The following is a 26,220-nucleotide window of genomic DNA, read 5'->3' on the forward strand; positions in this document are numbered from 1 at the left end:
AGCCAACCCTGTAAGCCGTGTCATCAGTCGCCCCTCCCTCTGTCAGAGCAACGGCAGACAATCGTTCCGCGCCTTTTTTCTGTGCGGACGCCATACCAAGGCAAGCATGGAGGCCGCTGAGCTCATTTTGGCAATTAGGAGCACATCAACCACCACACGCATTATCCAGCAGTATATGCAGCACCAGAACATGGCAACGCGATACCGGGCGAGGAGGCGACGTCAGCGCGGTCCCGTGAGTGATCAGGACATGGACACAGATTTCTCTGAAAGCATGGGCCCTGACAATGCATGCATCATGGTGCTAATGGGGCAGGTTCATGCTGTGGAACGCCGATTCTGGGCTCGGGAAACAAGCACAGACTGGTGGGACCGCATAGTGTTGCAGGTCTGGGACGATTCCCAGTGGCTGCAAAACTTTCGCATGTGTAAGGGCACTTTCATGGAACTTTGTGACTTGCTTTCCCCTGCCCTGAAGCGCATGAATACCAGGATGAGAGCAGCCCTCACAGTTGAGAAGCGAGTGGCGATAGCCCTGTGGAAGCTTGCAACGCCAGACAGCTACCGGTCTGTTGGGAATCAATTTGGAGTGGGCAAATCTACTGTGGGGGCTGCTGTGATGCAAGTAGCTCACGCAATCAAAGATCTGCTGATATCAAGGGTAGTGACCCTGGGAAATGTGCAGGTCATAGTGGATGGCTTTGCTGCAATGGGATTCCCTAACTGTGGTGGGGCTATAGACGGAACCCATATCCCTATCTTGGCACCGGAGCACCAAGCCGCCGAGTACATAAACCACAAGGGGTACTTTTCGATAGTGCTGCAAGCTCTGGTGGATCACAAGGGACGTTTCACCAACATCAACGTGGGATGGCCGGGAAAGGTGCATGATGCTCGCATCTTCAGGAACTCTGGTCTGTTTCAAAAGCTGCAGGAAGGGACTTTATTCCCAGACCAGAAAATAACTGTTGGGGATGTTGAAATGCCTATATGTATCCTTGGGGACCCAGCCTACCCCTTAATGCCATGGCTCATGAAGCCGTACACAGGCAGCCTGGACAGTAGTCAGGAGCTGTTCAACTACAGGCTGAGCAAGTGCAGAATGGTGGTAGAATGTGCATTTGGACGTTTAAAGGCGCGCTGGCGCAGTTTACTGACTCGCTTAGACCTCAGCGAAACCAATATTCCCACTGTTATTACTGCTTGCTGTGTGCTCCACAATATCTGTGAGAGTAAGGGGGAGACGTTTATGGTGGGGTGGGAGGCTGAGGCAAATCGCCTAGCTGCTGGTTACGCGCAGCCAGACACCAGGGCGGTTAGAAGAGCACAGGAGGGCGCGGTACGCATCAGAGAAGCTTTGAAAACCAGTTTCATGACTGGCCAGGCTACGGTGTGAAAGTTCTGTTTGTTTCTCCTTGATGAAACCCCCCGCCCCTTGGTTCACTCTACTTCCCTGTAAGCTAACCACCCTCCCCTCCTCCCTTTAATCACCGCTTGCAGAGGCAATAAAGTCATTGCTGCTTCACAGTCATGCATTCGTTATTCATTCATCACACAAATAGGGAGATGACTACCAAGGTATCCCAGGAGGGGTGGTGGAGGAGGGAAGGAAAATGCCACACAGCACTTTAAGCACAGCACTTTAAAAGTTTACAACTTTAAAATTTATTGAATGACAGCCTTCTTTTTTTTGGGCAATCCTCTGTGGTGGAGTGGCTGGTTGGCCGGAGGCCCCCCCACCGCGTTCTTGGGCGTCTGGGTGTGGAGGCTATGGAACTTGGGGAGGAGGGTGGTTGGTTACAGAGGGGCAGCAGTGGCAGTCTGTGCTCCAGCTGCCTTTGCTGCAGCTCAACCATACACTGGAGCATTCTGGTTTGGTCCTGCAGCAGCCTCAGCATTGAATCCTGCCTCCTCTCATCACGCTGCCGCCACATTTGAGCTTCAGCCCTGTCTTCAGCCCGCCACTTACTCTCTTCAGCCCGCCACTTACTCTCTTCAGCCCTCCACCTCTCCTCCCGGTCATTTTGTGCTTTCCTGCACTCTGACATTATTTGCCTCCACGCATTCGTCTGTGCTCTGTCAGTGTGGGAGGACAGCATGAGCTCGGAGAACATTTCATCGCGAGTGCGTTTTATTTTCTTTCTAAGCTTCACTAGCCTCTGGGAAGGAGAAGATCCTGTGATCATTGAAACACATGCAGCTGGTGGAGAAAAAAAAAGGGACAGCGGTATTTAAAAAGACACATTTTATAAAACAGTCGCTACACTCTTTCAGGGTAAACCTTGCTGTTAACATTACATACATAGCACATGTGCTTTCGTTACAAGGTCGCATTTTGCCTCCTCCCACCGCGTGACTACCCCCTCAACCTTCCCCCCTCCCTGTGGCTAACAGCGGGGAACATTTCTGTTCAGCCACAGGCAAACAGCCCAGCAGGAACGGGCACCTCTGAGTGTCCCTGAAGAAAAGCACTCTATTTCAACCAGGTGACCATGAATTATATCTCACTCTCCTGAGGATAACACAGAGAGATAAAGAACGGATTTTGGTTGAATGCCAGCAAACATACACTGCAATGCTTTGTTCTACAGTGATTCCCGAGTACGTGTTACTGGCCTGGAGTGGTAAAGTGTCCTACCATGAAGGACGAAATAAGGCTGCCCTCCCCAGAAACCTTTTGCAAAGGCTTTAGGACTACATCTAGGAGAACTGCAAATGCCAGGGCAAAGTAATCCTTTCACATGCTTGCTTTTAAACCATGTATAATATTTTAAAAGGTACACTCACCAGAGGTCCCTTCTCCGCCTGCTGGGTCCAGGAGGCAGCCTTGGGTGGGTTCGGGGGGTACTGGCTCCAGGTCTAGGGTGAGAAACAGTTCCTGGCTGTCGGGAAAACCGGTTTCTCCGCTTGCTTGCTGTGAGCTATCTACAACCTCCTCCTCATCATCATCTTCTTCGTCCCCAAAACCTGCTTCCGTATTGCCTCCATCTCCATTGAAGGAGTCAAACAACACGGCTGGGGTAGTGGTGGCTGAACCCCCTAAAATGGCATGCAGCTCATCATAGAAGCGGCATGTTTGGGGCTCTGACCCGGAGCGGCTGTTCGCCTCTCTGGTTTTCTGGTAGGCTTGCCTCAGCTCCTTCAGTTTCACGCGGCACTGCTTCGGGTCCCTGTTATGGCCTCTGTCCTTCATGCCCTGGGAGATTTTCACAAAGGTTTTGGCATTTCGAAAACTGGAACGGAGTTCTGATAGCACGGATTCCTCTCCCCAAACAGCGATCAGATCCCGTACCTCCCGTTCGGTCCATGCTGGAGCTCTTTTGCGATTCTGGGACTCCATCATGGTCACCTGTGCTGATGAGCTCTGCATGGTCACCTGCAGCTTGCCACGCTGGCCAAACAGGAAATGAGATTCAAAAGTTTGCGGTTCTTTTCCTGTCTACCTGGCCAGTGCATCTGAGTTGAGAGTGCTGTCCAGAGCGGTCAGAATGGAGCACTCTGGGATAGCTCCCGGAGGCCAATACCATCTAATTGTGTCCACAGTACCCCAAATTCGAGCCGGCAACGTCGATTTAAGCGCTAATCCACTTGTCAGGGGTGGAGTAAGGAAATCGATTTTAAGAGCCCTTTAAGTCGAAATAAAGGGCTTCACTGTGTGGACGGGTGCAGGTTTAAATCGATTTAACGTTGCTAAATTCGACCTAAAGTCCTAGTGTAGACCAGGGCTAAGTCTAAGCCTGGGGAAAGGAGTGGGCTTCAGAACCTGAACCAGAACATCTACTCGGCTATTTTTAGCACTATAGCACAAGCTTGAGTCTGTAGACCTGGGCTCTTAGACTCGCTGCTGTGGGTTTTTTGGTTTGGTTTTTTTTTTGGTTTTTTGACTGTAGACATACCCTTAGGGGCTTTTGAAAAATGTATCTGATCACTCTTCAGAATATAGTAGATATAGTAGAACCTCAGAGTTACGGACACCAGAGTTATGAACTGACCAGTCAACCACATACCTCATTTGGAACCGGAAGTATGCAATCAGGCAGCATCAGAAACCAAAAAAAAAAAAAAAAAAAAAGGGAAAGCAGCATTTTTCTTCTGCATAATAAAGTTTCTAAGCTGTATGAAGTCAATGTTCAATTGTAAACTTTTGGAAGAACAACCATAACATTTTATTCAGAGTTATGAACATTTCAGAGTTATGAACAACCTCCATCCCCAAGGGGTTCATAACTCTGAGGGTCTACTGTACAGTAAATAAAAGGAAGAAATATAGAGAAACTTGAAAGACAAAGATCGTTCCTCAGTTTTGAGTTCAGATATATCTATTAATTGTACAAAAGAAAATGACCAATTGATCAAACAGGATTTAAACCATAATTGCATCAATAATGAGGCACGTAAGTATTTCACTCAAGAACACTGCAGTGGTGTAACAGAAACTTAAAACCAAGACTCCAGGGTTCAGAGGATAGCGCCAGTGCAGGTGCAAACCTAGCAGTGTGTTAACTGTGTAGCTAGTGAATGTAAAGAGGAAACATAGAGGGTGCATTGTGGATGAAGGCTCAATATAAAAAAAAGGTGATCTTACTTATCTGCACTGCAAACATTGCAACACGATTATACTCCAACATATCTCAGAGTGAAACTCAACCGCACCCTCTCCTTCCATGATCATCTTGAGAAGGTATCTGCAAAGATAAAAACGAGAGTCAACATAATCCAGAAACTTGCAGGTACAACCTGGGGTGCATCAGCATCACTGCAATAGCACTTGTATATTCAGTAGCTGAATATTGTGCACCAGTATGGAGCAGATGCAGCCATACACGAGTTGTGGATACCCAGCTAAATACAGTGATGCCGTGCATCATGGGAATCCTTAAGTTGACTCCAACACCATGGCTACCTGTCCTCTCTAACACTGCTCCCTCGCCGATACGCCAAACTGCTGCAACATTCTGCAAAGCTCCGTGAATCCAGAAAAACAGTTGTTTTCCTATTCACCAAGACCTTGATAACGCCCCCCCTGCAATGTCTTAAGTCCCGCAAACCTTTCTGGGAACACTCGTTTAGCCTCATGCAATCAGGCTATGATGAGAAGGAGGCTTGGAAAACAGATTAGGCTAAATAAAACTTAAAAAATAAGCACCTTGTGCCAGATCCCAAGCAGAAAGTTCCTGGGTTTGACCTTCCACGGTCATCTTGGTCAACTCTGAACCAAATTCAAACCAACCATGGTTGATGTGGATATCTAATGCACAAATGGAAAATCAAGGACTCACCGGTGTGCAAGCATGGTTCCCCATGACAGATCATTGAACATATCACTACCTACTGCCCAATTTATAAAATATGAAGGAGGCATCACTGGAATAAATTCTGCTACGCTTCATGTAGCCATTTGGCTCTATCAACTTCACATGAAATTGTAGTTGCTGCTCTACACCAGCCCTATGAAAGAAGAAGACTGCACACATGGTAAGTGTAAGACTGGTATTTTATACAGCTCTCTAAAATACCTAAAGACTTTAAAGAACATGCCAGGGAGATCAATTATAGTAGGGCTACAGACCCACACAAAAACTTTAAATCAATAAACATTGCCATTCTATCTTTGAGATACCACAGAACTGCTCAATAGATTGAGAAGACTAGCAGTTAGATTGGAAAAAACGACCACCCTTTGGTTGCCCACTGCTTACATTTCCACAAACATGTATTTTCTCCAACTTTTTTTCGAGACTAATAGAAGTTGGAAGAGGCCTTCTCACTACCAAAACTGAAAGAGTTGAGCACACCTGGCAACATTGGCTGTCCAGTCAGGGGTGGGGTCATGACCTTGAACCCCTTCTCCATTGCTTAGGAGAGTTGAGCTGGCTCAGAGGTGGGACCAAGCACAATATACTGTTTAAGCGTGTCTCAGTGGAACACCCACACCCTACTGAGAGAATTCTGATCATATCAGACAATGCTGCAGAGTATCTTTCATCACTCCCCAATGCTGGTAACAATATAACCCAATGCAGTATGAATTTGGAAATTCCTAAAAGTAAATGAGAGCAGAAAAAGTTACAGAAAGGACTTGTGTATTGAAATGTGAACTGTGGAGTGGTAGAAATATGCGTAAATAGGGACTGTATTGACTTCAAATGGGAGCTGGATGAGGTTCAGGATGGACCAGGATTGGGATTGTGGATAGCTCCCATGCAAAGGGAGGGGAAGTCTCCTTGCACTTTTGAGATGGCACAGTCACAGTGTGGCCCCTGTTTTGTGTTTCATAAAGAATTTCAAATTCCAGTGGGTCACAGGTAATGAAGTCCAATAATCCTTTTTATTACTGCAGTCCCTTAACTGAAGATAATTAGAATAGTAACTGGAAGGCAGGTTATATTTGTGTTAAATAATAACAGAGAGGAGAAATCCAATAGGTTTTAAAGTCAGCTGCATTAACATTTCCCTTTTATTTTATCCTGCACAGACTGCCCAACTCTGGACTCCAGGGAGAATGAATAGAGCTGACGTCAGGCAATCAAATGTTTGTTGGTTTCATGAAGTTGACATAGAAACAATATACAAATGCAGTTTGAACCATAGGCGTCACCTCTGTGGGTGCTCCGGGACTGGAGCACCCACGGGGAAAAATTGGTGGGTGCTACTCTGCACCCACTGGCAGCCAAGCTCCCTGCCCCGCCCCCACGCCCCAGCCCACTTCACTTCCACCTCCGCCTCCTCCCCTGAGCATGCTGCATCCCAGCTTCTCCTCCCAGCACTTGCTGCCACAAAACAGCTGTTTCACCACATAACAAGCTCTGGGAGGGAGGGGGGAGGAGCAGGAATGTGGTGCGCTCAGGGGAGGAGGTGGGGAAGAGGCGGGGCTGGAGCGGGGATTTGGGGAAGGGGTTGGAATAGGAGCAGGAAGGGGTGGGGCAGGGCGGGGCAGGGGTGGAGTCAGGGCGGGGCTGGAGCAGGGTGTGTCGAGCAACCACCGGCGCCAGCAGAAGTCGGCATCTATGGTTTGAACATCTAATAAGTCAGCTGTTATATCAAATTGAACAGCTCATCCAGCAGCCTGTACACTCAGATTTTGCATTTCACCCTCTATAATATTTTAGATGTAGAATCCTAGAATATCAGGGTTTGAAGGGACCTCAGGAAGTCATCTAGTCCAACCCCCTGCTCAAAGCAGGACCAATCCCCAACTAGATGATCCCAGCCAGGGCTTTGTAGATTACCGATGATTTGGCTATAGAACATGAGGAAGGAAAATGGATAATACTGGCAAGTAAGAGTCCAGTTTTCACATTTGGGTGCCTAAAGTAACCTAAATAACGGGCTTGAGTTTTAGAGGTGCTGAGCACCCACAGCTCCTATCTCAGTGGAAGGGAGCTTTAGGTATACAGATTTGAAAATTATGGCCCTAAATCCTTATCTATTTAGGTACCTAATAGAAGGCTCACAAATTTGAAAACTGGGACCTAAATTAGGTCCTCATCCTGCTCCCACTGATTACAGCTGCAAACCCCTGCTGACTTCAATGGGAGCAGGTTCATGTCAGCAATTATATACAATGGGAAATAACATCTGCAAGTCTCAATCTCAGAATGGTTGAATGTGGTTATTGTTGCCCCCTTTTAAGCCCAAGCAGCTAGTCAAATTGCAGGGCATTCGGGATGTTCCATCTGGAAGTATAAATGTCTGGAGTCTTGTATTTTCCTTGATGCTCTCTTAAAAATTTACAAGGAATGACAAAGTCCTGCTTCTCTGAGGAGGACTCAAGAACAAAAGGGGCAGTTTCTTAGCTTTTAGCCCCCAAACCCTTTTAGCCAACCCCAGACCCCAAAGCTCTCTCTAGCTTTTCCCAAAGTCACACTGTGCTCATAGGCAAGGCTACTGCTTGGCTTTCTTTTTGCCTCTGCCTCTCTCTCTGTTCTGTGTGCTTTGCCTTCCCACCCCCATCAACCCTTCTACCCCCACCCCAAACAATATGCACCAAAATCACTCTGCCCACTCAGCCTTCCTCCTGGGCAGGTTCACCACCCCATTTTGTCATAGGTGAAGGGGAGCTTCTGATTAACTCATCCTGATAGTTATGTTACTGAAGAGTGTGTTCACACCCCATCTCAAAGAAATTTGTGATCAATGCAGTCACCAGTTCTCAGCATAAATTATCAAAACTGAAAAGGTAGTAGATTGTTTTAGTGTTATCATAGATCTTCACCAATTACACTCTCCTTGTATATACCACATTTGGGTCTTATGCATTTAGAAAAATTCTGCTGTTTGGAAAGATTTTGCTGGTTTGAGAGGTATTCCCTATACTTCAAATGGGGAATGCCAATACAACTAGTGATGTCTCTTTAAATGGTAGAAAAACTGGGTGACCACTGTAATTTGTCATCTTTACATTTATTTTGTCATGCTTTAGAAAACGTAAACACGATGCTTGTTTCTGTTCTACAATGCTGCCTTTCTATTCCCCCCTCGTTTTTATATTGTTTTTTCAAAATCAATAAAGTGTTTGAATTTCTATATACATTAAATCTATTTTTATAGTCCCATGTTACTACATTTGATAGATCTTTTATTATATCACCACGGAGTTGAGTGCCACATCATAAATACAATTCACTTTAATTGCCATCCTTAGACAGTGATCCTGAGAATGATGCTGTGACATTCTATACCTTGGGGGAGCGTACTGTAACCCCCATATTCCTCATTTTCATATAACCATGATCTTACATATAAAGCATGCCTTGTAAGGTATCAGGGGAAAGGTCACGATCTGCTGAAAGTCATTTCTCTATCCATATATGTATATCATTAATGAATATGAAGTTATGAGAATTGTGTTGTATGGGGTCACTAAAACATGCTGTAAATTGGGGGATCAGCCAGGTATTAGCTCCCCAGAGGCAACAGCAAGGAAAGTAGCCAACACCTGGGCGGGATGTCAATCAACCCATCAACAGCCATTGTCCAGCAAGGGAACTACAATGCAATGACTCACCTGCATGAGGACACACCAGGGAATTGCTCAACCTTGCTTGGAGAGACTCAGCAATGCCCCACAGACATATCTGGACTTGTGTTCTACAAGTACATGGACTGAGAGTGTAAAACAGGCAGAGTGGACACATACAGGGCCCTTCTCCTGCCCCCACCTGTGCTGCAAGCAACCAAGACCCTGAGAAGAAGACAAGACTCCAACACAGGAGATTGGCCCAGGTTTAAGGAACAAACCTGTATATAAAGAATTGCAATATCCAGTGGGGTTAGAAAAACAGCTTAATCTTGTTGCTGCCCAGTCTAATAGGGTTGAGAGTTTAGACTGCATGCTTATATTTTATTTTATTTTGGTAACCACTCTGACTTGTTATGCTTTGACTTATAATCACTTAAAATCTATCTTTATAGTTAATAAATCTGTTTGTTTATTCTACCTGAAGCAATGTGTTTGGTTTGAAGTGTGTCAGAGGCTCCCTTTGAGATAACAAGCCTGGTACCTATCAATTTCTTTGTTAAATTGATGAACTCATATAAGCTTGCAACGTCCAGCGGGCACAACTGGACACTGCAAGATGGAGGTTCCTAGGGTTGTGTCTGGGACTGGAGATATTGGCTAGTGTCATGCGCTTGCAAGTAGCTGAAAGCAGCTTACCTGCCAGACGCTGTGTGTGAACAGCCCAGGAGTGGGGGTTCTCACAGCACTGCAGGGTAAGGCTGGCTCCCAGAGTCAAGGATTGGAGTGGCCTAGCAGATCATCGGTCCAGATAACACCAGAGGGGAACATCACAGACGCTACTAGCTCTCTATGCTCTGAACTCCCATAGACCTTCATGGGGTTCTATAACTGTAATGGGGGAGAGCTTGCAGAATTGGACCCTTATCTGCAGCAGGTGGAATTATGTAATTCTTAAGAAATATGTTCTAGATCAGTGATACTCAGACCTCAGTGGTTCAGGAGCCAAATTAGCAATCAACATTGCCCAAAGGAGCCACAGTAGTGTGACTTCATTGTTTCATTTACTGTAGTACTATCTATCTATCTATCTATTTTATTCTCACAGCAAATAATTTAATAACTTTGTGCAAGTTGATAACTTAATTGGTTAATAACATAATAAAAGCATCCTGACTGGTTAATAACTCAGATTGGTTAATAATTAAATCACACAGTGTTTTAATAGCATATGCGGCAAAGAGCCCCGGAAGACACATTAAAGAGCCACTTGTGGCTAGCAAGCCTCAATCTGAGTATCACTGAACTACCTGTATAATATATGTTCAGTATTAAGTATTTTAGAGTTTTATAAAGAACAAGCTCAACATTTTTCTATATATAACAATCTCGTGAAGACATTTCTCTTAGGTTAAATTTTCATTGTTTTCTTTCTGTCTCTGAAAATAGTACACTGTATTTATAATTCTTGGGACATGTTTCAAATAAATCATATTTTCCTGAAGTATAACATGCATTTGGAATGAGGTGAAAGAGAAATGTTGCTCAATGCTACTTTATTTTTAGGGCTATATTACGATTCCTGAGATCAGAGTAAATTCTTGGAGGGTTCAATTCACAAAGTGTAGAAAGCCTGTGCAGGCCCTTTACACCGCTTACACTCTGTGGTGCCCCTCGCTGTGGGAAGGAGGTGGGTGGGCTGAATAGCCCTGCAAGGGGCTCCTCCAACCCCCCTATATGATGCAGGAAGGGCTTTCTTCCAGCTTTGATGAGATCAGTGCAAAGGAGTGGTGTGGTGGTTCCAGGGAAGTGATACTGGAAATGTTTACACTGCTCCAAAACCATTGTGCAAGAGATGTGGAGGGGTCGTGGCCACTATTTCAGCCTATAGCAGCTATACATGGGCAGAGCTACATACCCATGTGTCAAGGTTCCTCCCCCACTCTGAACTCTAGGGTACAGATGTGGGGACCTGCATGAAAAACCTCCTAAGCTTATCTTTACCAGCTTAGGTCAAAACTTCCCCAAGGTACAAAATATTCCACCCGTTGTCCTTGGACTGGCCGCTACCACCACCAAACTAATACTGGTTACTGGGGAAGAGCTGTTTGGACGCGTCCTTCCCCCCAAAATACTTCCCAAAACCTTGCACCCCACTTCCTGGACAAGGTTTGGTAAAAAGCCTCACCAATTTGCCTAGGTGACTACAGACCCAGACCCTTGGATCTTAAGAACAATGAATAATCCTCCCAACACTTGCACCCCCCCTTTCCTGGGAAATGTTGGATAAAAAGCCTCACCAATTTGCATAGGTGACCACAGACCCAAACCCTTGGATCTGAGAACAATGAAAAGCATTCAGTTTCTTACAAGAAGACTTTTAATAAAAATAGAAGTAAATAGAAATGAAGAAATCCCCCCTGTAAAATCAGTATGGTAGATATCTTACAGGGTAATTAGATTCAAAAACATAGAGAACCCCTCTAGGCAAAACCTTAAGTTACAAAAAAGATACACAGACAGAAATAGTTATTCTATTCAGCACAATTCTTTTCTCAGCCATTTAAAGAAATCATAATCTAACACATACCTAGCTAGCTTACTTACTAAAAGTTCTAAGACTCCATTCCTGATCTATCCCCGACAAAGACCAGCATATAGACAGACACACAGACCCTTTGTTTCTCTCCCTCCTCCCAGCTTTTGAAAGTATCTTGTCTCCTCATTGGTCATTTTGGTCAGGTGCCAGCGAGGTTACCTTTAGCTTCTTAACCCTTTACAGGTGAGAGGAGCTTTCCCCTGGCCAGGAAGGATTTCAAAGGGGTTTACCCTTCCCTTTATATTTATGACACCATGACTTTCCCAGAAATTAAGAAGGGGTTTGAGTTCCATTTCTTCACCCCTTCTGAGTTCATTGCACAAAGTCAAATTAGCTGGTCAAAGAGGAGCACATTTCACTCTTAGAATATTGGCAAGTCTTTTATGTATCCTTATATTTTCTATTATCTTCTATAGTTTTCTTGTTCCAAAACATTTATTGAAATTTTAAAAAACCCTGTATAATAAAATCACACAGCAAATACCTATAATATATATATATCAAATACATATCCATTAAAATCAAAGAAAAGTGTTACATTTTGTCACCTTGAAGCATCCTGTATTTTAGTCTCTGTTATATTCCTTTTCCCTAGCATTAAGACTCTTTTGAGTCATTCAAGATTTAATGATCTAATTGTGCCAAAGATTCTTTTTACAACATTGTCAATAACATAGCACCAAATCAAAAAGCTGGTGCTCATCACCTCTCAGGATCTGGATAAAAAAATAGTTGATGGGTCCATTCCTTCTCCTATTGAAATCTATGTCAAAATTTCCATAGACCTCAACAGAGGTAGGATTGGGCCAAACTAAAGGAATCCCCTAGCTAGCACAGAACTGGATTAACTTTTCCTCTTTGAGCAGGTAACTTCAAATCTAGATCCAAAGCCCTACTAAGCAATTTTTCAGTTTCTTTTCTTGATCATAATTGGCCACCCCTTTCAATAACTCTTAAAGTGTTCCAATTTCCTATTAAGGGAAACATTTTCCTTCACAAGAACCTCTGAATTACTATAATCTGTTTCTATTTTATTTTTGCAGCACTATGAGGTATCTTTCTCCCCTCCCCTCCTCTCCTCTTCCCCCTTCCCCCCCACCCTGTGTCAACCTTGTGTTCTATTTACTTCTATTCTTCTTTCTACTTCAGCCAGCCTTAAAGAAAACATTTTTAAAAAAATAATCTCATGCTTTTTAAACCAATCTGATGAATTTAGGGGGCCTAACTCGTGATTTTTAAATGGTTAGGGTTGGCAACATTGTTACCTAGTCAAAGATGCCTACAATTAAAGGCCAGATTATTTTTTACCTGTGTGTAAATGCACCGGGAGGGGAGAACTGCTTTAATTTATACCATTTGAGCAATCCCTGGCCTGCCCTAGGAGTAGGGGACCATAAAGGTGGCTGGGAATCTTTTGCTTCAGAGTTGCACCTTCCAGTTTTGCACTGAACACAGCATCGTTGGAGCAGGGAATACGAGCCAATGTATGTTTATGTGGCTTTTTAATTCTTCAGGTAAAGATTTTATTGCAATTCTTCAGATGATAGAGAAACATTTGCTGGGGAAATATGTTGCTAGGTAAACTGTGTTGCATTTCTCACACTTTTTTTATTACAAATTATACTGGTCACACATTTATACTAATTCAGTGGTGTCATAAAACATTTCCTTTTTCAAAGCAGTCCTGCCAGCTAGGATTTGTAAGTCTTTTTAATACATTCTATTTATTTATATGGTATGCATCCATTTGAAATTGAATATTTTAGCACAATATTTGCAGTCAGTAAATGGTTGAGTGCATGCATTATATTACAATGGTAAGATAATAGTTGTGTTAAACGGAATGAAAAACATGCTCAGACAATTGCTGTGTTTGTCCACCCTCTGCACAGAGTAGGAAATATTCTAGTTTATATGTACATCAGCTGAAAGTACATAGCAGAAATGCAATTCAAGATTACAGAACAGTAACCTCTAAGCAAAGAAGGTCTCCGCGCACATGAATTAGAAGTAGGTTATCAAGGTCATCTCAAACTGCCTGTGCTTGTAATTCAGTTCAATATTTCAATGATTTTTCATACTATATATAATTTACCAATATTCCAAAACCATAACTGAAGCACCAATATTTAAAAAAAATAAAATCTATCTTAAAAGTTTTATCCTGCCAGCCATGACCATAGTATCTGAACACCTTCCACGTAAGATTTCTAATACTCTTAGCCCTGATCCAGGGCCCAGGAAAGTAATTCAGAATCTTTCTATTCACTTGGATCATGCCATGAGAACAGTTCAGGTCTGTAGTTCACAATCACATTCACAATCTTCAACTCACTGTCATACAGTGAGGGAAGTATAAGTTATGGGCCGTATGCTGCAACCCCTACTCACAGGAGTAATCCTTATTTGCTTTCAGTTAGATTCCTCAAACTGGTAAGGATTACTCCCATGAGTAGGGGTTACAGAAGCCTGTGTTTGTTTTTGAGCTAATGCTATTGTAGACTAAAAGCGTAAGACAGATGGCACTATTAGTGTTGTGTACTGATATACGTTTATACAGGGAGTTTAAAAAGAGCATTTTTATTCAAAAAGTTATTTTTTGTCTTTTATTATTATATAAAATTATCACATCCTTTTGCGGGGGATATTCCATAGAACTGGAGGAGCTCAGTGAACACTGTTAATGAAAGTTGGAGAGGTGTAACTGATGAAAAATGGTTACTGAATGTTGATCACATTGTAGTACCATAAAATGTAGCTCTTCAAGCATCATTGGTAACTAGTTAGAAGTGAGGTGGAGGGAGCAGGATCTGACCCTGTTCCCTTTAAAAGTGAGTCAATCAAGCTTCCTAACCCACTAAATAGAGTCCTGCAGTTTCTTCAAGGATGGATGGATTAAGCCAAGTTCTGCTCAGTTACACTAGTATAAATCTGGAATAACTTTTTTGAAGTCAGCAGAGTTACTCAGGACTTGCTTATCAGATCAGAAACAGGCCCTTGAACTGGAAAGTCCACCTTCCTGACCTACAAATGATGAGCTTCCTCTGAAAGCTGTACAGTGGATCATCATCATTTCCCAAATGTGACTTACTGACAGAAAGGGGAAGTTATGATCTGCACTGCATCAACACTGACCAGCTGAGTTTGATATATTAGGAAACTTCCTTAAGACAGAACTGTCAATCACATGCTGTCAGTGGAGATTTCTCAGAGTCACAGTTCAGGGAAGTTGCAAAAGATGAGAGGGATTTCAACAACTGCAAACATATTTTAACTTTCACATAGTATTAATTAATTTTGTATAGCCTTTTTCATACCCTTTCAAAGCACTTTGCAAACCAATGTCTATTTTGATAAAACCAGGTAGTCTAGTGGCCACGTCAACAAGCATGGTAGCTGTTTCACACTGAGCAAGAGCTCTCATGCAGCTGTAGAAAAGGAGGGGGGGAAAACAGCATCTACAGGAATAGACTGTTAAAGGTGCCATCCTTCTGTTGTGATCTTAAACCAATATCCCTTTTCTCTATCCAGCTACAATTAGAGCAAGGTCCACATCTCACCCGTTAGTGGATCCTAACTTTGCATCCTCTCCCTCTGACTCATTCTCCTCTTATTTTCTTTTTCTTTGTCTCAGTCACTTAATTTCTCTCATTCTTCCTTCTCAGTTTTCATTTCATACATATCAGCAAAGTTAACTGAATATTGTTAAACTCCCATAAAATGATAGTTTCCCTTTAAAAAAATAAGCATTTACTTTTTCTTCCCAAACAAATTCACACCGGATCTAACACACTTTAAATACTTCCCTTCAAAGTTTTCAACCCATTCCATTTCACTCTCTGAGGTAAACGGAAGTGCTGCAACACTGCAATACTACTGTGTACTGTAAAGAGATGGACATGCCTAGTCTCACTTCCTCAGCCTTCCTCATCCCGTTTAAATGTATTACTGTATGTACGGTAGTTACACTTATGACCTTTTTACTATGCAGTTGGCTGCAGAATGGCACATGGTTGAGTTTTCTTTATTGTGATTTGGAGTCACTGATTCACCATATGTCCTCAGTTAATAAGAACATTGATGCAGGAGTCAGCATGACTTGGCTAGTAGCATTGTTGCCTCGAGGTAAAGTTTAGTGTTTCATGGGTTCAACTGCCACAGCAAAAACATAAACTTATACCCCTTGCTGATGCATTACAGCATATTACTAATGCTGTAATACTACAGCATACTACCACTAATGTAGTGCTGCCCAAAGGTGCCACATACTTCTAAAACTACATTCAACCATCTATGTGCCTCCAGCAGCGTCTCAAGATTGTCATGACAATTTTACCAGCCAACGAACAAAATCTACTCATCCACCCTTATGTGGTGGTGGTGATGGTGATGGTGATGGTGGTGGTGGTAGTTAAAAGGAAAAAAAAGTTATTTCTTGTAATTGTCAAAAAAACCAAACAACCCACCCTATGGCATCTGTTCAAGAGGAATCTCATGACTTGACAGCATTTTTTGAGCAGTTAGGTGATAACCATTGTATTTTGTCTGACATTGACACTTCCAGTAAAACAGAATCTAATATTTAAAGATGTGAGGCTAATTGCTGAATGAATAGTGGCCACCAACACCATCACTGGATAGCCAGTATCCAGTGCTTAGTTTATGCTGAGGCTTGCCAGGGCTGAGCCCTGGTGCCTCTAGGCTAAGCAGTTCATAGCCCTGGTGCCGCTGGGCTTGTCGTGTTAGTTATGAAAGTAAAAAAAAATTGCTTGAGTCCTGGTACTGTATAAAACTTCTCCCATCAGCAGTGCAAAATCCATATGAAATCAGTGATAGAGAACCCACAAAATGTCAGGGTTTTGATAAATATTCTAAAGATTGGAGGCTTATGTGGACCTATGGAGGCTCCACTAACTCGCATGGCCATTCAGTACACAGGCATCCTATCCTTAAACATGTTCAGGATCCTGCTGCTCTTGGAAGTAGGGCTAGTGGCCTCTATCCCTTCCAGGACATTTTATGGAATAGGAAGTAAGTCTGCTCTCTTTTCTGCTGTTTTTATGGATCATCTCCTCATGAAGAAAGGGAGGGACTGATGGCTGCCCTTAGCAAAACCTTGGGAAAACTTCAGCTGGAGCAGTGGCTTGAAGGGGGAACTTCACACCATTGTTCTCCTTGGTCCAGAGATACTCTGAACACAAGACAGAAACCTGAGACAACTGTTCCAGGAACAATGAGACTTGCCAAATATGCTAGATTTTGTATTTAGATTTGTGATTTACTTGAAAAAAGTGTGTACAAAAAAAATCACATCTAGATAATACTGCCTTAAGACAGCAAGTTTTTCCTTCTGAAGTATTCATTTACACTTAAATTTAATTTACGCATGAAACACTGCCTCCACAACTGATTTTTCCTCAAGTAGTAGAATACAAATGTCATATTTGTTTCATCTAGAATGCCAATTTTTACACAAACCACATACTTTTTAAGGGGGAGAAAGAAGGGAGATTTATCATCACAAACAAAGAGCGCATATAGAGGAGAAAATCCATACTTCCTCTAGGATGGTAAAATACTAGCATAAGACAACTTTAGTAAGGAGGCTCCTGCCTGCTCCTCAAATGCTTGACATTCAGTGTGATTTTCACACATCTGCAATGTGACAGTCATGGTCAAAATGAAATACAAAAAGTTCACATAGGTTATTGTGCATTCTGGGATATCCTTTCAAGTGTGCTGAAGTTATTATGGTCATGCTAAATGGTTAAGTTTTCCCAAAGTCACAAATCAAGACCCTTTGGGTGCAGATAAGGCCTTGTGTCTGGAAAATGAAAGTGTGTAATAATTGTAGATTTACAGTGGGGTAACTGAATTTGGGTACAGAAGTTTTGGGTGCAGATGCACTTTGACGTTGTCTCTCTGCAAAATGTAAAAATCCTTATGCATATGACATGGTAGTCTGACCTACAATCAGTTTTTTCTAAGACACAAGCTTCATGCAAACTCACACAATAGACAACAGAATTTCTTCTGGATAAGAAGAACTACAAACAGCTTTGTTTTGCATTGTTAATGCTAAAGTTAAACTCTTAATAATTTTTGGAAATGGTTCATTTGTTGACATTAATAATCTAAGGGTGAGCAAAATAACCAGTGGTACAAAGAGAGAGCAAGGACTAAGATTTTGAGTGTTACAGTTACACCAAGTAAGACACAGATCCATATTCACTAGAAAATAGAACTTCAGAAGTGGTCCTGGATAAAAATAGACAATGATAAAAACATGATTTAGTAATAGTTTAAAGTTGTGTGCGTTTTGGTTTTTGTATTTTTACGTTCTCAAAAGCATCTAGAGTGGACATTTTTCAATTTTCCCTCCACATGTGTAACATCTGTTCATCATCATGTAAATATAGTGACAAAAGAAAACTGCTGGGCCAAATTTTGTTCTGTTATACAGGTGCAGCCACATTGAAGTAATCTGGTATTGAAGGGTTGTATCTACCAGGCACAACCTCACTCGTTGTTGCAAGTGAGGGTTTACTTGCTTTGTTTTGGAAACAAACTGAAAAGGATCTGATGAATTTCAAAATGCACTTGCGAATGTATAGCCAAATTGATCTACTTTGCTAGAAAAAAGGACTTAAAAAAATATTATTCTGCAGTGTTGGGGGTCCATCTGCGACTGCTACTCTTGCAAATAGTCTCAATGTGGGTAGTTCTGTTGATGTCAGCGGGATAGCTCATATGAGTACGGGTTGCTGGATCAGGCCCTTAAGCATGAAGTTTACCTGTGCTATACTCTTAGATATGCAAAACCTAAAGAAACGTACATAAAATCAGCCAGTCAGCATTTTTAGGCAGAACTTAATTACCAATTTGTAAGACTTCAAATGAGACAAAGTCTTAGTCTGATGAAACAAGTTCCTAAGATATTGTAATTCCTATCACTGCTTTAAGTAGCCAACAAAACCTCCATATTCACCAAAAGGCCAAAGCACTCATTCCATACAGCTCAGCACTTTTTGTTTCCTAAGGAAAAATTCCCTTTAGACTGTAAGGCTGACGTGTGGACGATGTTCCTACAGAAATCTCTATAGCAGTTAAAACTGGCTACATGATGGCAATGTTAAACGAGTTTGCTGATTGGCTAGGACACTGCAGCTCAAAGTATGTCTGGACGAGATCCAAAGTCTTGGAATTGTTTTGCCATGAAATCTGCTTTTTTGGACAGGAAAAGAGCAGGCAAGCAACAGGAACATTTGACTGACTAATAGCTGAAAGGGATTTCTTGATGAAAAGCTTGAAAATCAAGCCCTTCTCTCCCCCCGAATCCCTTTGGAAATTGTTTCCACTCAGCTGCTCAGTGTTTAATTCAGGATTACATTCCTGCTTTGCTCGTTCATTAAACTAGGCCTCATTCACAATTTGTAAGTTATATAGATGTCTGTCTGTTCTTTTTAAAAACCTGATATGAAAAATTCATCTCTCACTGGGAACATGCTGAAACTTCCAAATAGAGTAAGAATAACACATGCATAACAGATAGTAACTAGATCAGGGGTAGGCAAGGGCGGTACGCAAGCTGATTTTCAGTGGCACTCACACTGCCCGGGCCCTGGCCACCGATCCAGGGGGCTCGGCATTTTAATTTAATTTTAAATGAAGCTTCTTAAACATTTTAAAAACCTTATTTACTTTACATACAACCATAGTTTAGTTATATAATATAGACTTATAGAGAGAGACCTTCTAAAAACATTAAAATGTATTACTGGCATGCGAAACCTTAAATTAGATTGAATAAATGAAGACTCGGCACACCACTTCTGAAAGGTTGCCAACCCCTGAACTAGACTATAAAGCAGGGGTCTCAAACATGTGGCCCGCGGGCCTTCCTGCAGCACACCATAGGTGCCGACTCCACCGGAGCAAAGTTCCCCTCCCTCCGCCCCCGAGCGCGCCGTGTCCCTGCTCCTCCACCTACCTCCCAGTGCTTCCCGCCGCCAAACAGCTGTTTGGTGGTGCTTAGGACTTTCCAGGAGGGAGGGGAGGGAGGAGCGGGGAGGCGGAGTGCTCAGGGGAGGAGGCAGAGAAGAGAGGGGGCCAGGGCGGGGATTTGTGGAAGAGGTTGGAATAGGGGCAGGGAAGGGGCAGATTTGGGGCGGGGACTTTGGGGAAGGGGTTGGAATGGGAGCGGGGAAGGGGTGGGAAGAGACGGGGCAGGGGCAGGGCCTCATGGAAGAGGTGGAGTGGGGGGCAGGGCCGGGGGCAGAGGAGGGAGGCTTTAACCAAAGTAATTCTAAAAATAAATACATGTTTTGTCATTTGAGTGAGGTGCATTACTGAGTGTTTATATTTTATTAAAACCCCTCTTTGCATTACAGTTTTTAAAAAGTTATTACATTGACTTTTAATAGCATACTATATTATTCTTCTTTTTTTCATTTTTGACTATACTTTTGTATCATTGTATGGAAAGGTTTCAGTGATGTGGCCCTCAGGCCAATGTACTAATCCTCATGTGTCCCTTGTGGTGATTTGAGTTTGAGATCCCACCTATACAGCATGGGTGGTGGGTATCATAGGCTGGGGGAGGCTGTGCCTCCCCAAACAACCTGGAGTGGCACCGCCTATGCGCCACCGCCAGACCCCCTCTTGCCTGCTTCTAGTTCCCCTTTCCACTCTTCTGTGACTGAGAGGCTGGGGCAGGCAAGATGGGGCCTGTGCTCACAAGGCCTGGGGCTGGGGCGCTAAGGCTGGGGCCACACTGTGCTGCCCGCCTGGCACTGGGGTTGGGGGTGCTGGAACCATGTTGCCTGCCTGCCCAGGGCTGGGGTGCTCCAATCGCACCACCGGCCCGGCACGCTGGAGCTGGGGGTACTGGGGCCAACTCACTTGCCCAAGGTTGGGGGCACGCAGGGTGGCTGGCAGCTGTGGGGGGGGGTGCTCTGCACTCCAGTGGAGAGGTGGGGGAGAAGGTGATGGGGAGGGGCAGAGACTTGGGTAGAGGGGCCGGGGACTAGCCTCCCCACAGCTCATTCACCCTCCGCCCATGCCATACAGTAAGAGCAGGGGCCAGCCAGACTGATCTCTTAGACTCCAGTTGGGTCTCAGAAGCAGAGTCTGAATGAGCTTTCCCCTGACATCAAGTGATGAGCTGGGGAAAAAGACTTCAGGACAGACCATGTTTGAATAGATACGTCTACTCTGCCTAGGTGTGCAGCAGGCACCTATATTATTCTTCAATTTTTTTCATTTTTGACTATACTTTTGTATCGTTGTATGGAAAGGTTTCAGTGATGTGGCCCTCAGGCCAATGTACTAGTCCTCATGTGGCCCTTGTGGTGATTTGAGATTGAGATCCCACCTATACAGCATGGGTGGCGGGTATCATAGGCTGGGGGAGGCTGTGCCTCCCCAAACAACCTGGCGTGGCCCTGCAGCAGGCAGAGCTTCTTTACCAAAATGATGACTTTTGGCTGGTTTTGGGTTACAAATCACCCTAGTATTTGAATACAGGGGTAACGAAATGTTATCTTTATTGTACAAGTAAAGGGCAACAGAACTGTGATTAGCATGCTCTGATTGAGGGGGTCACCCTAAACTGAACCTCACTTGCGAAGCAGGGGACAGAAATGCCAAATCTCAGTGAAGATAAGAATGGGTGGGGACAGATGTTTTCAGCTGGCGGTGTGGATATTGCCTAAAGAGTCCTAGATACTACCTCGCCTGCTCCTCTCCAGCATTTAATGACAGAGCTGATTAGACTCAATTGGGAGTCCTTGTTTCCACTTTATGATTCCTAGAGCCAGTGTCACTGCTGAGCAGGTCTAGGACCGTAGGCCTTGTGCTGGGACAGTGAAAGACAACACAGGGGCTGCACTGGCTGGGAGGTTCCTCACTACTGACTGAAATCACTGAGAGCTGAGTGAAGCAGTGGAAGCTCAGAACAATGCATCGCAGAAGTGGCAGCAGAAGCAGACAGTGGCCAGCAGCAGTAGCTGTGAGCCAGGTGCAGAGGCAGCAGCAGAGGTATTGCTCAGTGCCCCCCACCCTGGGATAGGAGATGAACCCTGTGAACACACCTCTGAACTCTGGGTCTTGGCTAACCAAGGACAGCCAACTGGGGTGGGGTGCAGTGAAGGGTGAGGGAGTGATGTGTTAAAGGGACATTCATTTGTCAGACTTTCCCACCACAAGGTGGGAAACTGAGGCAAAGTGCACTCAGAGGTTGGGTTTGCTTATGGTCACATTCTTTTGAATGTGGTTCTGGCATTTTCCCAAGCTAATTCTTGGTTTCCCTTTTCTTTTTAATAGAAACTGTCTTTTGTTATACACAGACTCTGTGCTTATGAACAGGTAAGTATTGCCTCTTAAAGGTTCCCAGGGTGGTGGTAAATTTCCCCAGATTATTGGGTGATGTGGCAGAATACACCTCTCTGTTCAGACTCTACACAGTATGGTAATAATATTTGTACACGTTATGCCTTTTAAGGTATCATTTCAAAACTCATAATTTTCTGGTCAGTATTGTCCTGATAAAATATGTGTAGCAACATTGTATAATATGAAGTTTTAAGATTCCCCTCTATGATGTTAAAAAAATCACATTCAAAACTCACTTAGCACCAAATTGGTCAACAGGCCTGTCTTGAACAAAGGAGTGTATGTTTGCCTTTGTTTGCATGTAAGCAGCAAATAGAGTCATTATTAGATAGGGAAAACAAACAAAGCTCAAACAGGTGAAAAAGAAACACAGAAAACATCCTTCCACACAGACTCTATGTCTCTGAGTTCCCAGCTGGAAATGTTTTTCAAAAGGGGGATTGAAACTATAAAAAGGAATAAATGCTCCAAGACACACACACCTCCTTTTTCTTCCTGTCTGTCTCTGGCATTGCACCTAAGACAACAAAGGAAAACAGCCGTGGGACTACTGGGTGAGGAGGAGGGAGGGAGAGGTCCTGACCTGAAGAGTTTGGTCAGTAACCTTGCTGGAAGCATGTGGTAAGAAATTTTGCTTGAATCTAATATAGTTTGTTAAATTAGGCACTAGTAAGCTTCTTATCTTTATTTTTCTTGTAACTATTTCTGACTTTTATGCTGCATTATTTGTAGTCACTTTAAGTCTCTCTTTTTGTAGTGTTAAAGTTTGACTCAGACTCACAATTTATCAGACCACTCTGTTTTATTAGCAAAGCTGCTCTGCTAATACATTTAGAAGTGAGCCCCCCGAGTGGGGCTTGTGTCTTTTAATTTATACAGTTTTTTGGAGAACAAGTTACAGAGAAGTTACAGACAAAAGAAGAAAAAGATTTTAGTCACCACCCTTCGAGATCCCTGAGATCAGTCACGTATCTTCAATTACCTGCCACCCTTAACAATCTCCTTTAACAGCTTCCAGTTAACTTAACTAATTGCCCTTCACACCTTCCATTCTGATGCCTGCTTCTTAGACGTGCTGGCTCTATCTTAATTGCTTCTCCATTCAAAAAGCTAACTGTCCCTACGTGTGCTCCCTCAGATACTTTGTAACATGTTTTGGCATGCCCTCTCATATACAATGTATCCAGCATGTCCCCTTATACAATGTTATACTTCCACAGTAGTTAATAAACATGTTTTATCTAATCCAGTGTGTTTAAATGGAAGGGTCTGGGGGCTTGTCTACACCACACAGCTTTTAGCAACAAGGCTGCGTTGACACAGCCTTGTCGCTAAATGTCTGCGTGTGTAAACACTCCTTGTCGGCACTTTTGCCGAAAAAATACTTCCAGTCCCGCGAGCAGTGTTTGCTTTGTTACACTGCCACTTGCTGTGGAAAAACTTTTATCTTTTTTTTTTTTGAGGGGGGGGGACTTTTTTAAGTACCAGTGAAAGACAAAAGTTTTATTGACAACTTGGCAGTGTAGACAAGCCTTAAGTAACTATTTAAGATAATTAGCTGGCATATTATTGCCTTAAAGGAATAACGGACTTAGTGTATTTGTACTGTCCAGGAGAGGGCTGGGCGGTAGAGGACATACATTTCAGATGGAAAATCCAGCATTGGGGGTTTGTTGGGGTCACCATGCAGTATAATCAAGGCTGGTGAGAGTCAGGGTATAACTAGGTGGGCCGCAGTAAGACACACAGACACTCAGGGTGTGACTTGCACGCTGGAAGGCTGTTTAAGTGGCCAGGTAGGAGCTACTTCAGCAAGGCACTGTAAGACACCCCAGGTTGCAGGGCAGGGGTGAGACCCCACACTGGTCTGAATTGAATCCTGGTATGGCAGGAGTGGGGGCTCAAATCAGTTGTTTTGCATTGTTGAGAGAAACCCCTCGCTATTGAACCCGATCCTTGTTGCTCCTGACTCCACTTGCCAGAAAGGTTACAAAAGTTTGGTCTTAACCATTGAGATGGTCTTGTGTATATTCAGTACAGTACTTGCTGTATTCTTTATACTCCAAGTTAGTCTTATATATAGGTTCATTGGCCAAAATACACCACAAATGTATTGCCATTATTATTCTCCAGGGAATTTTTTCTACTGATATTATTTCTAGAGAGAGGACCTGATTCTGCCTCCGTTGGAAAATGTTGGCCCCTGATTTCAGTTGAAGCAGATCAATGGTTAAAGGTGATTTAAAAACAAAGTACAATGATCTGGAGAAAGGGGTAAACTGTGAGGTGGCAAAGTTTGCAGATGATACTAAATTGCTCAAGATAGTTAAGACCAAAACAGACTGTGAAGAACTTCAAAAAGATCTCACAAAACTAAGTGATTGGACAATAAAATGGCAAATGAAATTTAATGTGGATAAATGTAAAGTAATGCACATTGGAAAAAATAAGTCCAACTATACATACAATATGATGGGGGCTAATTTAGCTACACCTAATCAAGAGAAAGATATTGGAGTCATCTTGGATAGTTCTCTGAAGACGTCCACGCAGTGGGCAGCAGCAGTCAAAAAAGCAAACAGGATGTTAGGAATCATTTAAAAAGGGATAGAGAATAAGACGGAGAATATCTTATTGCCCTTATATAAATCTATGGTACACCCACATCTTGAATACTGCATACAGATGTGGTCCCCTCATCTCAAAAAAGATATACTGTCATTAGAAAAGGTCAGAAAAGGGCAACTAAAATGATTAGGGGTTTGGAACGGGTCCCATATGAGGCTAGGACTTTTCGGCTTAGAAAAGAGGAGACTAAGGGGGGATACAATAGAGGTATATAAAAGTGGTGTGGAGAAAGTGAATAAGCAAAAATTATTTACTTGTTCCCATAATATAAGAACTAGGGGCCACCAAATGAAATTAATGGGTAGCAGGTTTAAAACAAATAAAAGGAAGTTCTTCTTCATGCAGCGCACAGTCAACCTGTGGAACTCCTTGCCTGAGGAGGTTGTGAAGACTAGGACTATAACAGGGTTTAAAAGAGAACTGGATACATTCATGGAGGTTAAGTCCATTAATGGCTATTAGCCAGGATAGGTAAAGAATGGTGTCCCTAGCCTCTGTTTGTCAGAGGGTGAAGATAGATGACAGGAGAGAGATCACTTGGTCATTACCTGTTAGGTTCACTCCCTCTGGAGCACCTGGCATTGGCCACTGTCAGTAGACAGGATATGGGCTGGATGGACCTTTGGTCTGACCCAGTATGGCCATTCTTATGTACACACAACAGCTACTCAGGGGAGCAGATTCTGTCCCACTCTATTCCTTTTATGTCATCCAGACAGCTCAGAGAAGGAAAGATTGACTATGTTCCCTAGCCATGTATGCCCCCTAGTATGCAACAGTCCACAGAGGTTTACAGACAGAACCAGCACAGCTGTCTCATTCAGCACCCTATGTACATGCTCTGGCAAAAGGAGACACGGAGGGGCATGGAAGAGGCGTGACAAAAGCACACTGTTCTCCAGCTGTAGACCGTGAACATTCGCTTGGGACCATTGTCAGCTGATACATGTTACAGCAACCCCACCAGCTGGTTTAAGTTGTACCTAGGGCCAGTGCCAGACAGATTTGGGGGGGCCATGCCCTACCTTTCTGCTATACCCAACAGGCACTGGCTACAACATAGTCAGTCCCAGCATCTAAAAATGCAGCCATTGCATATTGACCTCATTTTATTTAATCTGAAACATTGCTTACAATGTTTCCCGAAGGTTGATGATCATCATCATCGGACAATCTTGTTGAGACACTCTTCCATTTTGACAATACCACATATCACTTCCTGACATGACCATGGAAAACATTTCTATACCTTGCATGGTGACAGGTTTCAGCGTGGTAGCCATGGTCATCTGTATCAGCAAAAAGAACTAGAAGTACTTGTGGCACCTTAGAGACTAACACATTTATTTGGGCATAAGCTTCGTGGGCTAAAACCCACTTCATCGGATGCATGCAGTGGAAAATACAGTAGGAAGATAGATATACACAGAGAACATGAAAAAATGGGAGTTCCCATATCACCTATAACGAGACTAATCAATTATGGTGGGCTATTATCAGCAGGAGAAAAAAAATCTTTTGTAGTGATAATCAGGATGGCCCATTTCCAACAGTTGACAAGAAGGTGTGAGTAACAGTAGGGGAAAAATTAGCATGGGGAAATAGTTTTTACTTTGTGTAATGATCCATCCACTCCCAGTCT

At 43.3% G+C, this 26,220-nt stretch overlaps 1 protein-coding gene across 3 annotated transcripts in view; it reads right to left on the reverse strand.

Moving 5' to 3' along the window:
• Window positions 1-1,581: 1,581 nt before the first annotated feature.
• The window catches only part of LOC140909989 (uncharacterized), a 74,348-nt gene continuing 49,709 nt past the window's right edge, over window positions 1,582-26,220 (reverse strand). The window contains exons 1-4 of one of the 3 annotated variants that reach the window (XM_073340088.1): window positions 11,567-11,613; window positions 4,586-4,685; window positions 2,788-3,391; window positions 1,582-2,200 (exon numbers count right to left, since the gene is read on the reverse strand). In XM_073340088.1, coding sequence (XP_073196189.1) covers window positions 1,659-2,200; window positions 2,788-3,370 — 1,125 coding nt within the window. In that variant the 5' untranslated portion in view covers window positions 3,371-3,391; window positions 4,586-4,685; window positions 11,567-11,613 and the 3' untranslated portion in view covers window positions 1,582-1,658. Of the gene's footprint in view, window positions 2,201-2,787; window positions 3,471-4,585; window positions 4,686-11,566; window positions 11,614-26,220 lie in introns of those variants that run through there. The other 2 variants (XM_073340089.1, XM_073340087.1) reach the window with 2 other exon arrangements.

Source organism: Lepidochelys kempii, chromosome 4 (genome assembly GCF_965140265.1).
Source record: "Lepidochelys kempii isolate rLepKem1 chromosome 4, rLepKem1.hap2, whole genome shotgun sequence".
In the NCBI taxonomy this organism is placed as follows: Eukaryota; Metazoa; Chordata; order Testudines; family Cheloniidae; genus Lepidochelys; species Lepidochelys kempii.